This window comes from Pyxicephalus adspersus, chromosome 11, assembly GCF_032062135.1.
Source record: "Pyxicephalus adspersus chromosome 11, UCB_Pads_2.0, whole genome shotgun sequence".
Lineage (NCBI taxonomy): Eukaryota > Metazoa > Chordata > Amphibia > Anura > Pyxicephalidae > Pyxicephalus > Pyxicephalus adspersus.
Window position 1 is genome coordinate 49,441,579 of NC_092868.1, and position 14,895 is coordinate 49,456,473.

The 14,895-nt window shown below is 40.1% G+C and overlaps 1 protein-coding gene across 2 annotated transcripts in view; it reads right to left on the reverse strand.

Annotated features, from left to right (window-relative positions):
- The window catches only part of GPR153 (G protein-coupled receptor 153), a 50,694-nt gene that overhangs the window by 19,421 nt on the left and 16,378 nt on the right, over positions 1-14,895 (reverse strand). For both annotated transcript variants that reach the window (XM_072425926.1, XM_072425927.1), the window contains exons 2-3: positions 7,797-8,298; positions 3,220-3,649 (exon numbers count right to left, since the gene is read on the reverse strand). In XM_072425926.1, coding sequence (XP_072282027.1) covers positions 3,220-3,649; positions 7,797-8,173 — 807 coding nt within the window. In that variant the 5' untranslated portion in view covers positions 8,174-8,298. The remainder of the gene's footprint in view (positions 1-3,219; positions 3,650-7,796; positions 8,299-14,895) is intronic.

Genomic DNA, 14,895 nt, shown 5'->3' on the forward strand with positions numbered 1-14,895 from the left:
AGAGCTGGCTTGTATTAGAGTAGGCTCCAATATAACACAAATAACCAAACTGATCCCTGGGAGGTTTTGATAAAAATGACAGCAGAAGAGATGCGACTCTGCAGAGAGTGAAAATAGGTTAATTACATTCCTAGTTGGCATCTCTAAAAACCTGGAATGAGACCGCTGCCATCTAGTCTCAGCACAAAGAGAGAAAGTCATATCTAGTGTCTGTCTGTCTAACTTCTCTTACTCTTTTTCTCTTGTAACCTCTCTTGATCCATGTCTTTCTCTCTCTGTTTTGTTTTGTCCCTCATTGTCTTTTTTTCTTGCTTTCTCTTTCTTTCTCTTCCTCATTTTTCCCCTTTCACTCATTCTCTTTCTTGTAGCCTTATCTCTCTCTATCTGTGTCATTCTCTCTCTTTTGCTCTCTTTCTCTCTCTCTCGTCTTTTTGTTCTCTCTCGTCTTTTGCTCCATCTTTCACTCTTGTCTTTTGCTCTCTCTCTCGTCTTTTGTTGTCTCTCTCTCTCTCTCTCTCTCTCGCTCTCTTTCGCTCTCGTCTTTTGTTCTCTCTCTCGCTCTCTCTTTCGCTCTCGTCTTTTGTTCTCTCTCTCGCTCTCTCTTTTTCTCTCTCTCTCTCGTCTTTTGTTCTCTCTCTCTTGCGCTCTCGTCTTTTGTTCTCTCTCTCACTCGCTCTCTCTTGCGCTCTCGTCTTTTGTTCTCTCTCTCTCTCGCTCTCTCTTTCGCTCTCGTCTTTTGTTCTCTCTCTCTCGCTCTCGTCTTTTGTTCTCTCTCGCTCTCTCTTGCACTCTTGTCTTTTGTTCTCTCTCTCGCTCTTGTCTTTTGCACCCTCCCTCTCGCGCTCTCGTCTTTTGTTCTCTCTCTCTCTTGTGCTCTCATCTTTTGTTCTCTCTCTCGCTTTCGTCTTTTGCACTCTCTCTCTTGCGCTCCCGTCTTGCGCTCTCATCTTTTGCTCTCTCTTTCGCTCTTGTCTTTTGCTCTCTCTCTCCTCTTTTGATCTCTGTTGCGCTCTCCTTTTTGTTCTCAACTTTTGCTCTCTCTCTCTCTTTCTCTCTCTCTCTCTCTCTCTTTTTCTCTCTCGTCTTTGCTCTCTGGCGCTCTCTCACTCTCTCTCTCATCCCCCTGTGTCTCTGTCTATTTATCTTTGTGTCAGGCTATCTTTGTCTATGTATGTTCTGTCTCTAATATTTGTCATATCTATTTTTTTCATTGTTCTTTCTTACTATCCATGTTCCAGTGAAAATTAGTGGAAAAACTGGATGAATTAAACATGACTCCCATTTCATAGGAAGTTGGCCAGAATCCAGCAATATATATTCATTGTTCTTTCCCCGTGGGTGGAAGTTTGTGCAATCATTGCCAGAAAAGCTTTTATGTCCTGGTCTAAATGAAAGTCATGTTGATTTTAACGTTTCACTGTTCTGCAATTCTCATATCTTTGTCCGGACCTCCACCGCGGACGAGAACCTGCCGTAAGAAAAGTAGGGGCCCCTTTCTTTGTAAAAGCATGATGGCCAAGTCATGACTGCTGTCGTCATTGGCTAAGAACATTTCAGATGACATACATATAAAAATGCAATAACATATCAATACGATTCGCTCTTTTTATCAAGCAATAATTGTGACATTCACCAAAACATTATCCTAGGCAGAATCTAGAATGGCCACGTATTCTAGTGGAAGCTATTGAGTCTCCACCAGGGCTTTTTCCTCCACCAGGTTTTAGATTCACTGCTTTATAAATAGACCACTATCGTTATATCTAATTTAGATATATATATATTTACATTTAAATAGCATATGAGCATAAAAACATATTCTAATCAATGGTGGTAATTTTTTAAAAAGTCGTATTTCTAGTAAAAAAAAAAACCCTTAATTCTCAAATTATGATCTGCAAAGGGCTGAGTCTAAGCACATCACTGGGAGCTCACCAGAGCACCCCGAAACGAATGATATAATTACCAGTGCTTGGTTGTGGTTTTTGGAAATACTACTTTAAGTAGCAGTAGGTAAGGTATGAAGGCAATCAGAAACAGACCAAAGGTTGGGGCAGGCAGTGAGCAAAGATTCGGAAAACTCTGATCTCAGGGGCACAAGTCAAAGGGTTCTCAGGGGTTCAAGTGCCCAAGAGTCTCGGAGGCACAAAGAACATTGGTGAAAGGGTCCCCGAAGCATGGAATCTGAAGATACAAAGGGTCTTGAGTGCACAAGGGTCTCCAGAACATTAGTGCAATGGTTACGGTGCACAGAGAATCTGGGAACGCAACGGATCACTTGAAGCATGCACAATCACTGGCGCTCAAAGGGTCACTTGGAGCACAGGAGTGAAAACTGCAGCAAGAAAGAGTTTGGGACTATTGGAGAAATAAACACTTAGAATATGGTGGGATCCGGCCGGTGGCACCTGTCTTTGGTACAGAAAGTGATGGGAACTAAATATTTCTGAAAAATCTCCAACAGGAGGTGAGGGGAAATTATCCAATGGCTAAACCTGATCTGGTGAAAAAATTCCCTTGCATTGATAGTGTTTTTTTTTTACCACCCACCACGTCCCTGGGGCAGGACGGGAAAAACGAAATTGGACACAAAAACACCTGATATGGATAGTAACCATTCCCTACATAAAACATATTGGCCTCCAATACATATTAGCATTTTCCTTTAACAATATGAAGATGGACAGTCAGCTGAAAATGAGGATGTCTTACGGGCAAAAGATAAAATTGTAGAGCAATGCATTGTCATGTAAAATGTGCATAATGTTGACAACGTATCATGACTATATGGGAACATCGCTGGAATATTACTTTGCATGCTTCCTTATGGAAATGTTTATATTGCCTATGTTGGTTTTATTGTAAAAGTTACTCTGTATCAGAGACAGAATGGAAATGCTTTGTAAGATCTGACGAGATCCGTGCTTTCAACTGCTTGACTTTATAATGATAACATGGCATCTCAAAGCTACTGAATGCACACATCAGCACGTTATCAGCTAATAATGTCAAAATTTTTCACATTCCTCTATGAAAGGATGACCATGGTCCAAACTTGGGGTCCCCCAAGCTCTCAGCTTTGAAAGTCATCTTTACAGTTAACCAAATGGAATATTGAAATTTTTTTAAGGTTTAGCATTTGAATTTTTACAGCACAGTCATGACTGGTTCTCTTTCAGTGTGTTGATAAATTAAAAACATTTTAGAAAATCTACTTACCAAGATGGGAAACCCCATTAGGAAGTCGTATATAAACACAATCCCAGATATCAAATAAGTTATTTGAAGTGAAGTTTTAATGGGCTCCGAACCATCTATTGATGACCTCCTCTTCCCATGAGCGTCCTCGACCACAATAGTGGGCACGTTGAACTTGTTTTTGTCTATGTTCTGCCCGGTTTGTATAGAAAAAGTTTGAAAAAGTGAAATGCCAATACAGACCACTCCAACCACCACACTGCCACTGATCAGCAGGAGGAAGCACAGGCCAAAGCCCAGTCCGATCTCCGTCACGATGAATCGGCAGTCCCCGGCATAGAATCTCTGGGTAGGATTGTGCCATCCAACAGCAGGTAAAGTGGAAAGAATGAAAGACACCATCCATATGCCCATGACGGTGTGCACCGCTTGCTTCTTCGTATTGCTTAACCTGGAAAGATGACAAGAAATAAATGGTCAGGTCACTATTTTAATCAAAACTGCTGGAGTTCATCTATATAGGTTATAGGGTACTTGTCCTTGGAACCATTTTTTACATGCAGCACAACTTCCAAAAGCAAAACCTTTGAAGATTTGCACTATAGCAAATGTGGTTGCCTATAGTGCTGTTTGCCACTCGGCTTCCATTGACCAGGTGGGGGGTGCAGTTTCAAGCCATTGGCCCTTTCAGACCTATGGCAAATCACAACCACAGGTTCAACAGCATGCAAACCGCAGAATCAACTGCTTCCATTGAAGCAAATTGGAGCAGTTGGTAACCATTCTGGGAAAACCAGGGGAGGGAACAAGCGAAAACCACAACTAAAACCATGTGCAAATATGTTCTCTACAGTGCTATTTAATGCTTCTGGGCACACAGCAGCAGTCTGCTATGTGTCCAGGAGCCACAGTATGAAAATGGCCTAAGCCTTAGATTCTTCTTAATCTGAGACTTCTAAAAGTATCAGATGCCATGTCCTCCACCTTGTCCTATGGTTCCATCATCCAACCCATACATTAGTACAAAAACTCTGCATTGACTTAGTGGCCTGGGGATGGAAACAAAGAAACGTGGAAGGAGACATGGGTGTTATTTGCTCTCAGAAATATCAAATGCAAAGAGCATTTCAGAAGCTTCAATACTGGAACAATGGGAGACTAAATCAAAGGAAGGTAAAAGACACTGACCCTCCTTTATTGCAGGGACCTTTCATCAGAATTATTTTTTTGAAACCGGACAAGATCACGTTACTGTACATTATGTTTAGCTAGAATTTGGCTGTTGACGTGCAGGATCTAGGAAGATTTTGCATTAGTGTCTGTGGCATGCCAGGCAGCAAAGACTTTCTAGATGTGGGCATACAGGTACACTAAGTGCTTATACAAAAATCTGCAAAAGCAGAGCAGTATTCATCCGCTAAAGTACTTTTACCATTTCACTTTTCTCAGACAATGAGATCGGCAAATAAATTTGGAGAACATACAAGTCATGACCATAAAAAAAAAAAAAAAAAAAAAGTAGCTGGTTGTATCTGGCTACAAATGAGAAAACATCAGAGTAAACGGGCTATATGTAATCTAACTCCACAAAAGTTCAACTTTCCTCTGCAAAGTCCTCTCTGCTGTTGCCCCTTTATATACACTGTGATTATAGCTACAGTATAACACTGCCAGCACAAGACCAACTGGATTGAGTTCAGTGATTGAGAGGTGTGAAGAACTGCTTGTACTGTGTAACAATAGGTAATGGCAAGTACAGATCTTTATCATGTTAACCCCTGGCAATCTCCTTGGTGGATGGAGGGTGGATTTCTGTTTCACGAGCACATTTTTTGAAAAGTTTGTATTTCTATATTTTCATGGGGCCAGCCTAATCATAACATTTACAGATACAGAGTCCTTGCCCTGCCTTGCCGTCTCTTCCTGCCTTGCCGTCTCTTCCTGCCTTGCCTCCTCTTCTCTTGCCTTGCCTTGTCTTCTCTTCTTGCCTTGCCTTGCCTTGCCTTGTCTTCTCTTCTTGCCTTGCCTTGCCTTGCCTTGCCTTGTCTTCTCTTCTTGCCTTGCCTTGTCTTCTCTTCTTGCCTTGCCTTGTCCTGCCTTCTCTTCTTGCCCTGGTTTCTCTGCTTGCCTTGCCCTACCTTGCCTCCTCATCTCTTGTCTTGCCCTGCCTTGCCTTCTCTTGCCTTGTTCTGCCTTGCCATTTATATTATAGAGCAGCTTTTCTCCACGTTCTTACCATGGAGGAACCCTTGAAGTAACTTTCAGGTTTTAGGGAACCCCTACTATAATTACTATCTCCACAGCTCACAGTACATTAGCATAGTGCTCAGTGAGGAGAATTCATCTAACATTGCTTGCCAATGGGAAGCATTTCACCCTTACAGATTGCCAAAAAGATCAGTGTTAAGTGCCCGCAGAGGAGCAAATTGCTCTAGAGTCTTTTGGAAGAACTCTGGAGTTCTTTGGAACTCTGGTTGAGAAACATTTGTATAGATAATATAAAGGAGGAGTTGGAACACCTGAAAGTTGGTAGGAACACCTATAACTTTTAGGTAGACCAGAGCAGATTTTGAATTTATGACCAAGTTCTGTCTTGACTTACCAGGCTCTACCTGCAACTAAAATGTTATGTTTGGAGGGACTAAATCTTTAGGTGGTGCATTGTTACAGTTGCTATAACAGTAGAGTTTTAGATTCTTGCCTCGACAAAGTCATATACTAGCATTCATCACCCCTATACTGCTCCATACATTCATCTAGGTATGGGTGAGCATGTGTCTCCTCTTTTTCCTGGGATCTGTCAACATGTGATCATGTGAACTGGTGCCGGCTAATTGCTCCAGTGCTGTCACATGAACCTCATGATACAGTCCATAGACATTTTGAAGCCCTGACAAGTTGGTCTGAAGCTTACACCTTGGCTGAGGGTTTGGTGAAGGGTGTGTATATGCTGTTTGAAAAGGAATGGAGCCAAGTACACATTTTACATTGCCAATGGAGTAAGAAAACAAGGAACTGGTCTCAATATAACATGCCCACATAGTAAAGCAACCTTTAAGGATAATATGGTCTTTTTTCTTTGACCAAAAAACTTTTTCCACTTTATACCCTCCATTCCAGTCCTACAAAGACCAATCCCTCCAATCTTCTCTGCTTAGTTCTCCTCCTTAACTGCTAAATTCTTTTATATAATACTCCATCCAAGCTACATGTTGTTCAAGGAGAAAAACTACACAGACACTAAGCCATGAATTTATTGTGGATCTGAAGGTCATTGCAGAAAACCTCGCTTTCTAGGTCAGCAAAGCTCATACATAAACATGCCAAGCTGCTATAAATGGGAATTTATTATAACATCCATTCTTAGCATGACTGTAAGATCTATTAATGTGATCTTTGTTGTAATATGCTAGGCATTAGTGGCTTATTTTTAACTTTGATGTTTTTTCGCAACCTGGAGGTATCGATTTGAGGAATCGTATTTCTTTTCTTTTTTTTTTGTGGATTTATGAAGTCAGCTGGCTAATCTAGAATTTCCACATTAGCAGAAGAGAAGGGAAAATAATAATGTCTTTCCAATAATAAAGCAACACGACTCTGCTCAGGCACCTTTCCTATGTAATTACTGCCTAACGTGGTCCTGGAAGCGGCTTAGCTTTGTCTGGATCAATACATATTTATTACTGCACCTCCAATATTGACTTACGTGTTTATTTGCTATTTTTTTTGTTTTCAAATCATGAGTTGGATAATGGTAGATATCAGACTGGAGCTGGGTGTTTGAGGATTGATCATATTTTAAAAGACATGTACTGTCCAAGTGTTCGTGATATGTGATCAAGCTGTTATAATAGAAAAAGAATATACAATGCCCTGCTTGTTTTTGTCATGGGCATGCAATAGACTTTCTTCTTTCTTAGTCTAAAAGCAGCATATTTCTTTTGCATTTATTGTGTACTTACCACTGCTTTCCCATTCTGCAGCCTATCAATGACTTCTCTTTACTTTCATCAGTGTGGTAGTTAAGTTATGTCTCCCAGGCTTCTCTTAATCTAGTGCAACATGCAACGGAGTTCAATGCAATGGTTCTATAGGATGCTCCTGCTCAGTAAGAACATATCCAGTTACCATAATGCAGGAAACACTGTAGATAGGCTTTGTTATGTGTTGCCATTCAAAGTAAATTGCACCCTAGTGCATATCTGCAGTATGTAGCAATGCACTTGCATGGTTGTGCACCACAACACACGAATACATTTGCTTTGTTGCTTTGGGTTTGTGCAAGATCTATTTTTTGGTGGGCTGATGTGTACCGATAGCTTGTTAATTCAATTTCTAATGGCAGAAATGTCTATATGCTATCTAAAAATGTTGTCTGAGCTTTTTTTTTTTAAGTTAATAAAACTTCTAAAAGGAAAACAAATAGATTTCCCAGGACAAAATCCACAATAATTTGTTGTCTATGCTGGATCGCCATACAATTATCAGTCGTCAGTGGGAACCAAGGGGGTATAAGGACATTTGGGATCATGCTTTGGTGGTTGGTACTCATAAACTGGTTTAGAACAGGTTAGGATAAAAGGAATAAAAAAGCATACCTGTAGTTCACTGGCCAGCGTACCATCCACATACGATGATAGGACAAAGAAGTGACAGAAAAGCAGGTGACAAGGCTCAAAGTGTAGAAGGTAGACACAAAAACTTTGCAGACCCCTTCATTCCACTCATAATCCGAATGTTGCTTCCTCAGTTGGACCACGGAGTACATGGTGATGGGTATGGCCACATTAAGAATATGAGTTCCGGCCAGGGTGCAGATTAAAAACTCCAAAGGCTTCCATTTCTTCTGTTTGGCACTTATACTAAGAATCCCCCAGGCATTGGCTAGAAGTGAGATCCCTGAACAGATCAGCCAAGCTACCGCGTTGTTGTGCAGTCTCTGCTCATCATTCATGGTGGAGGGTGAAGGCACCATTAGGAGAAGAGCTTTGCCGATCAAATACAAAAAGCAACCGTGACTGCAAATGCATCTTCTGGTAACGTTAGGCTAATTGTGATATGTTCCGGAAAATGAGAGTACATCCATTGTGACTGGACATCCTAAAAAAAAGTATACAAAACTTAGGAATTTATTGTGTTAAATTTATTCAACATTTATCACAACTACAACACTTCCACCAGGTCATTATTTCTGAGTATACCAGGAGATGACCCAAACCAAGCCAATACCAAGGATGGAGGTTTAGTATGATCTTATTTGTGTAATTATATGGTGCTATATCAGCTGTGTGATCAAGTCCCACCACAAACTAATCAACATCAACCTGCTGCTAGATTCTAAAATTCAAATGTTTGATTCAGACTTATATTTTGGAGGTTTGAATTGCTTCTTGTTGAATAAGATAAAATATTTCTCCATGGGCTGTTGCCTGGTTGCTCACGGCTTGACTGTTACTACCAATAAGTACCGCCATATAAAAAGTATATGAAAAAAAGTTAAATCCCAGACAGAAATTTTTTGTTGCTAACACTTTTTATTGACTCGATCATCTCATCAGAATGGGCTACCAGAAGCTTAGCAAACTCTTCTGCACAGTTATGCATTGTCTGCTATTTTGTAATACACATTTTTTTCAAGCCTAGTTCAAATTTCAATGGATAATCCAATTCAGAAAATATGCATTTGTAAAGAATTGCTAATTTCTAAAACCTCTGATGTACCACAACTCTTCAAAATCCTATTGATCTCCAATAGGATCTTGATCTGAGCCACCTACTCTCTGATCCCAGAGCTCACCACTAACCAACCTTCTTCCAGGTTCTGGATTTTGATTTGAACCTTCCTTTAGGTCTTCATCTCAAATCTGGGTTGCACCACTGGCAACAACCATAGAGCATGGCTTGCTTCTTTATATTGCAGCTTTTTGTTTCCAAAATCATTTCACCAACTACTATAACTGTATCCCAAAACATTCTCAATCATCTAAACATATAGTTTAATATCACCATATGGACATATTTGTAATGATTATTTCAATGAGAAAAGATGTTCAATATATCAGCCTGCAACCTAAATGTTCTTCTAAATCCCTCAAAAAATACATTAGATTTTATTTGTGTTCTATGCACTCTACGAGAACAGATCAATGCCCTGCTGGGTGTTCCAAGAGCTGGCTTTTCTGTTTGGCACAATTGACAAAAACACAGGATTGGTGAATTCCAAATCTTTGGTCATACAAGACATGTCACTTATCTGTGGTTCAGCTAAATTAAGCTATTTCAGACCCACGTGGTCTGCTGCAGGCTTAACAGTTCTCCCATTCAACTGAATGGAGTGCTTGGGAACCACTTTGTGCTGGCAGCTGTGGTGGATTGTGGCTGCAATTGCTAAATGCAAAATTTTGTTTTTGTCTGGCATTGAACAGCCAGTCTCTTCTATTGACTTGAATGCAGGCCTGAGGAGAGGGGGGTGCAGCTGGTACATCGCTTTGGGGCCTATGAAGCTCAAGGGGGCCCATGAAGCCCAACACGTCCTATAATGTTAATATAATTTGAACATTTTTTTATTTAATTTGTATTGTATTGTGGGGACTTTTGAGAACAAGATCGTAAAGCGTTAAGTGAGGGCGAAGCAATAGAAGGCCGTGACAATGACAAAATACTTTTGAGGGACATAAAAGTGCATTCAAGATTCAATGACCATGAACTTGTGAAAGTGACTATCAACGCATGTTCTCACGTGTTCAATCCTAGCTTCAAATGTATTGCTCGGATAGTTCCTCCTTGCTTTCTCACTGAATCCTGCGAGAGAGAGGAAAATGGGACACGGGCCACGCTGATTCATTGTGGACTGCAACAAAGACTTTACAGGACAGCAAAGGAAGAAATAATTCCACAGGTAAAGTTCCCTGTAAATGCTGTAATTGTAGCATAAATGACCCACTGACATCAGGCGTCTTTTTGTCTACGTTATGGAGAGATTCGAGACTATAAACGGCTTGACGGTTAGCAGACTTTATTATTACATTTATACCTATACATACTTATCTAAATGTATCAATGTAATCTATAATTGTTAGGAGTAAATAATTATTAAACACACGTGTGTAGAATTTTGTGAAAGGGCCCACACACCTTTTTGTACCGAGGCCCAGATTTTCTCTCGGCGGTCCTGCTTGCACTCAACCATCTTCAACCATAGCTTACTGGTTGGAAAGCACTGAAAGCCATTGTGATTGCTGCTGAAGGACTGAGAAAGATCCAACAACTTCTTGAGAACATTGAACCACAATCTCAACTTCAACTGCTCTCAACCACACTGCATTGCTTGACACAGACTGTGATTGAGGTTGACACAACCACAGGGTTATACCGCTCAGTACTAGAGGTAAGGCTGGTTTCCAACCCCAAGTCTGAGAGCCTTGAATTTTTTTGGTTTTTAGGTTTTAGCATTTCAAAAAAATATATAAAACATCTAATAGATCACAATTCTATATACTTATTTTTACCAGCCCAGTCTGTTAATCTAAGACTCTGCTTGTAGAAACATTTTTGTCAGAGAGCCAAAAAGCCTTTGAACAGCAGCCGAACACCTTTCCTTCAAAGTACAAAATGTAATAAAAACGATGATTCACCAAAGTGTGGGCTTTTTAATGCAACAGACAAAAATAAGCCGAGCGCGGCGATACTTATGTCAAGTGACCTTTACATCTTAATAATCACACTCTGCCATCATACTAATCTCCACTCCATGAATAATCTTTTAAATACCTTGTTTAAATGGAAAATGCTGGCTATTTATAAGGGCTGTGATTTTTCTTGTTATTTTATACGGTATAAACTGGGAAAATACAAGAGCAGAAGTAACGTGTTCAGAGTGCAAAGCTTGACCCTTTACTTCTATACTAATGAACATTTCTCCTTCACCACGTACACATGGGGTCCTGGTCAGCTTATTGACTAGACTGTTCTCTCTGGAGGTGATACCTAGATCTTTCCGTTGCTGACTTACTGCTTGAACCATCTCCTGCATGTCATCCTGGTCCTTAAAGTTGAGCTCCAAGACACGTATAAAAGAAACTCGGCTCTGTAATCCTTAAAATCTACTGCAAGCAAAATGTACCTGGTTTTGACTTTGCAAAGCTTCCTGCAATCCCTATACAGTATGGGGAGACCAGATTGGGGAAGAAAAAAACACCACATGGAGCCCATTACTTGTGATGAGCCTAAAACACAATGGATGCACAGAAATGCAGGTAGAAGGACTTCCAATTTTTTGTTCCAGCAGATGTTGGTCTATGTAGGACTGTGCAGCCTATTAGCCACCATAGCTAGCACCAATGCTCTTGGTAACCAACCTGGTGAGACATGCCCTTCCATACCAGTCTGTTTGCACATTTCTGATGTCAGTGGCATGGCTGATACTCCGTATGGATTTGCAAAACTAAATGATTTAACTGGATATGGATAAGCGAAAATTGAGAAATGTCCATTTTGGAAAAATGCATTGGCTCCAATGCATGATTCAATGTTAAGGTAGACTTGGGTTTTTATGGGTACCTCTATTGTGAACACCAAAAACACAAAAGTGTTTTATCAAATATATTGGTATTACCCATGACCCTCTGACCCTTCTTGACAGAGCTTCTAAAGAGGTTTTAGGATTCTTTGAATCTAACCATATTCTTCCTTCATCATAAGACCTTCACCTCCTGGGCTGGTTGAATAGCCATACACCATCACCTGTTCCACCACTACCTATAGCCCCCTATCTGCTCTATCCTGCTTTTATCTCCTTCTTTTTGCTTATCTTCCAAACATACACCCTTCCTCTAACCTTATTACAGGTACTAATACAAGATTTGCAGACCACTACTTTTTGTAGACCATGCTTACCAAGCATTTTTTCCAGATGTACTTTGGCATTACCAAAGGTCAGGACTTCACCTGAACATTATTACCGTTTTTTTTGAGATACGGTTCTGATTTGCGATTTATTGTATGAATTTGCAAACTTATATTATGCTATGCCATGAAAACTGCAGATCTATATATGGTATATTTGTAAATCTGTTGACCCTTAAACACGCAGCTTTCACTAAAGTTAAGCAATACTTCACCATCATATACTCAGTTTATATTCTGTCTCCAGATATAGACCCCCTCATACTATTTTTATTCTGCTGTTAAGCATTTTCTTTTTCTTGGCCAACACTTTCTATTTCATGTCTCCAAGTCTATTTTGATGCAGCTGTCCTTTTCGAAAAATACCTTTCATATGCTATGCAACTTCAAAGCCTGTCCTTTATTGAATGGTCTACAACCTTGACAGCAACATGTCTATCCAGGCTTATCTCAAACTGAAGACTCAATAGACTTGTTTCTGCAATGTCTGCTGCTGTCACATATTCTTGTTTTGAGCTTTTAACTTTTTTGTCCAGTTTATTCATAAAACTTCAGTAAATCAGACGTGCACTACAGCCAAGATACACTTCAGCATTCCCCAACCAACTACATTCATTGCACTTCTTATTAACAAAATGTACAAAATGTTATTGGCATGGACTGGCAATACTGGAAGAAGCAAATTTTGACAATTGTGTGGTTTGTGTTCCCCATTATAGGAAGGGGGGAAGTATCAGATATAGGGAAAAAATAGAGGAAGGGAGGATAAAGCAGATGTATTATGAACGGATGGTGTTTTAAAAGGGGGAAGGTTAGATGTGTGGGAATGGAGGGTATATTGTATATGCGTTGAAGGTAGGGTACACTGTGACTGGTAAGGAAAGATGGATGAGATTTATGAGGGAGGGAAGAAGTTTCAGATTTGGGGGAAGATTGGATATGCTGGATGCAGCGTGACTTGGGATGTAAGGTGAAGGGAGCATCCAATGTAGAAGGAATGGACAACAGATAAGAGTTTATGGGTAGGGTTGAAGGGAGAATACATTGGCTGTAGGGTGGGGGGCCGTATGCATACAAATGAAATAGATTGTAGGATTAATAGAGGGTGCATTGAATGGGAATCGATTAATAGAGGGTGCATTGAATGGGAAAGGATTAATAGAGGGTGCATTGAATTGGAAAGGAAGATGGATGAGATTTTAAATGGAGGGTGGGAGTCATGCGATTTAGGGGAAAGGAGGGTACAATACATCTGGAGTGATGATAGTTGACATGAGATGTAGGGTGAAGGGAGCGTGCATCAGATATAGAGGAAAGGGAAAAGTGATGAGATTTTGGGGGCAGGTAGGGATACTTTAAATGCAGGGTCAACGGAGATTACATTGGATGTAGGGTGAAAGGAGATTGGGTCAGATCTTTGAAATCAATAACCGTGACATTCTGCTTGCTAACAAAAGACCAAGACTCGTCAACCTGGTAATACAAAGGACAGGTTTCTCATCCCTTCAAATTTGTCACCATAGACCAAGGGCTATTTAGATTTTTCCACATCTGGAAATCGAGAAGAAGAGTTCTCTTAATTTACTGATGTATAATAATCACATGGTGCTAAAAATACTTTAAAATGATCCTAGATTTTGGCCCAAGCATGAACTTGGGTTTTTATATTTATGCATAGGATAAAGCCGGGTTGGAATAGGTTGGATTTTAACTCCGAATAAACCATGCGGGTAGGAAAGAAGCACTGGCTACTTACACTTGTAAATGGAAAATTGACTACAGAACTGAATACATCTGGTGAAGTCCAAACTTTGTTTTGTAATGGAAAACATAATCCGTAGGGCTAAGATTAAAGCATGCCGCACTCCCATACACTAACCAAATGCAGCGCACAGAATAGCCAGGAGCCACTCTGAAAATACAAGTACATAAAACCACATCTGTAGACAAGCTCTGTTTATATCAGACACGTGCAAAACAAAATGGTTTCAATTAGACCAACGATGGAAAATGTGATTCAGAGTTTCTAACTAGGGCCAAATCAAGGAAACTTTCTTTTGATTTAATGAAACACTGTGCAAACCTTTTTTACGTGGAGTGCAAAGGAAACTGGGATTAGGCAACATATTTTTTGCAGGACAACTGCATCATTGTGCACATATGCAGCTAAACTTAATAAAATACACTTTTACCAGATAAATAATGTGTATCTTTGTCCTTCAAGTCCTGGGATTTCTGGCACTGCCATGAGGCACAACCCTGGCAAGACAGAAGACCCACTTTTTGACTCGCTTATGTTTTCAGGTCTTATCCCCCCACCCCACCAACCTGTGAATGGACACTTAAATGAGAAGCAGTAAACTAATAAGCTCACTTGCAGCACGTGAATTGCAAGAAGCTGAAATTGAGTCAGTGTTACTGCTTGGAATAACATACATTCAATGATGTATTGATTGAGAATTATATTACCTCTGCCTTTTGGATTTTGACCTAGTAGAAAATGTAGTAGTGGAAAATGCAGGATATGGCAACTTACCTATATACACCTCTTGGTTCTCCTAGTGTTTATCAAAAACTAATTAGAAAATACAGTTGGCAAGTCATCAATGCCCCTAGCAAAATGGATTTTCATACTTTACCAAGGTTTGATGTATATGACATCTATATTAGAAATGAGTGAATGTGAGTTCTTTTCTTGAAGGGTTTGGCAATTGGTTTCCAATGCTCCCTGAACCCGTTAAATTGAACTCCACTGAAATCTATGGAAGACCAATCTTCCACTTAAATGTTCCT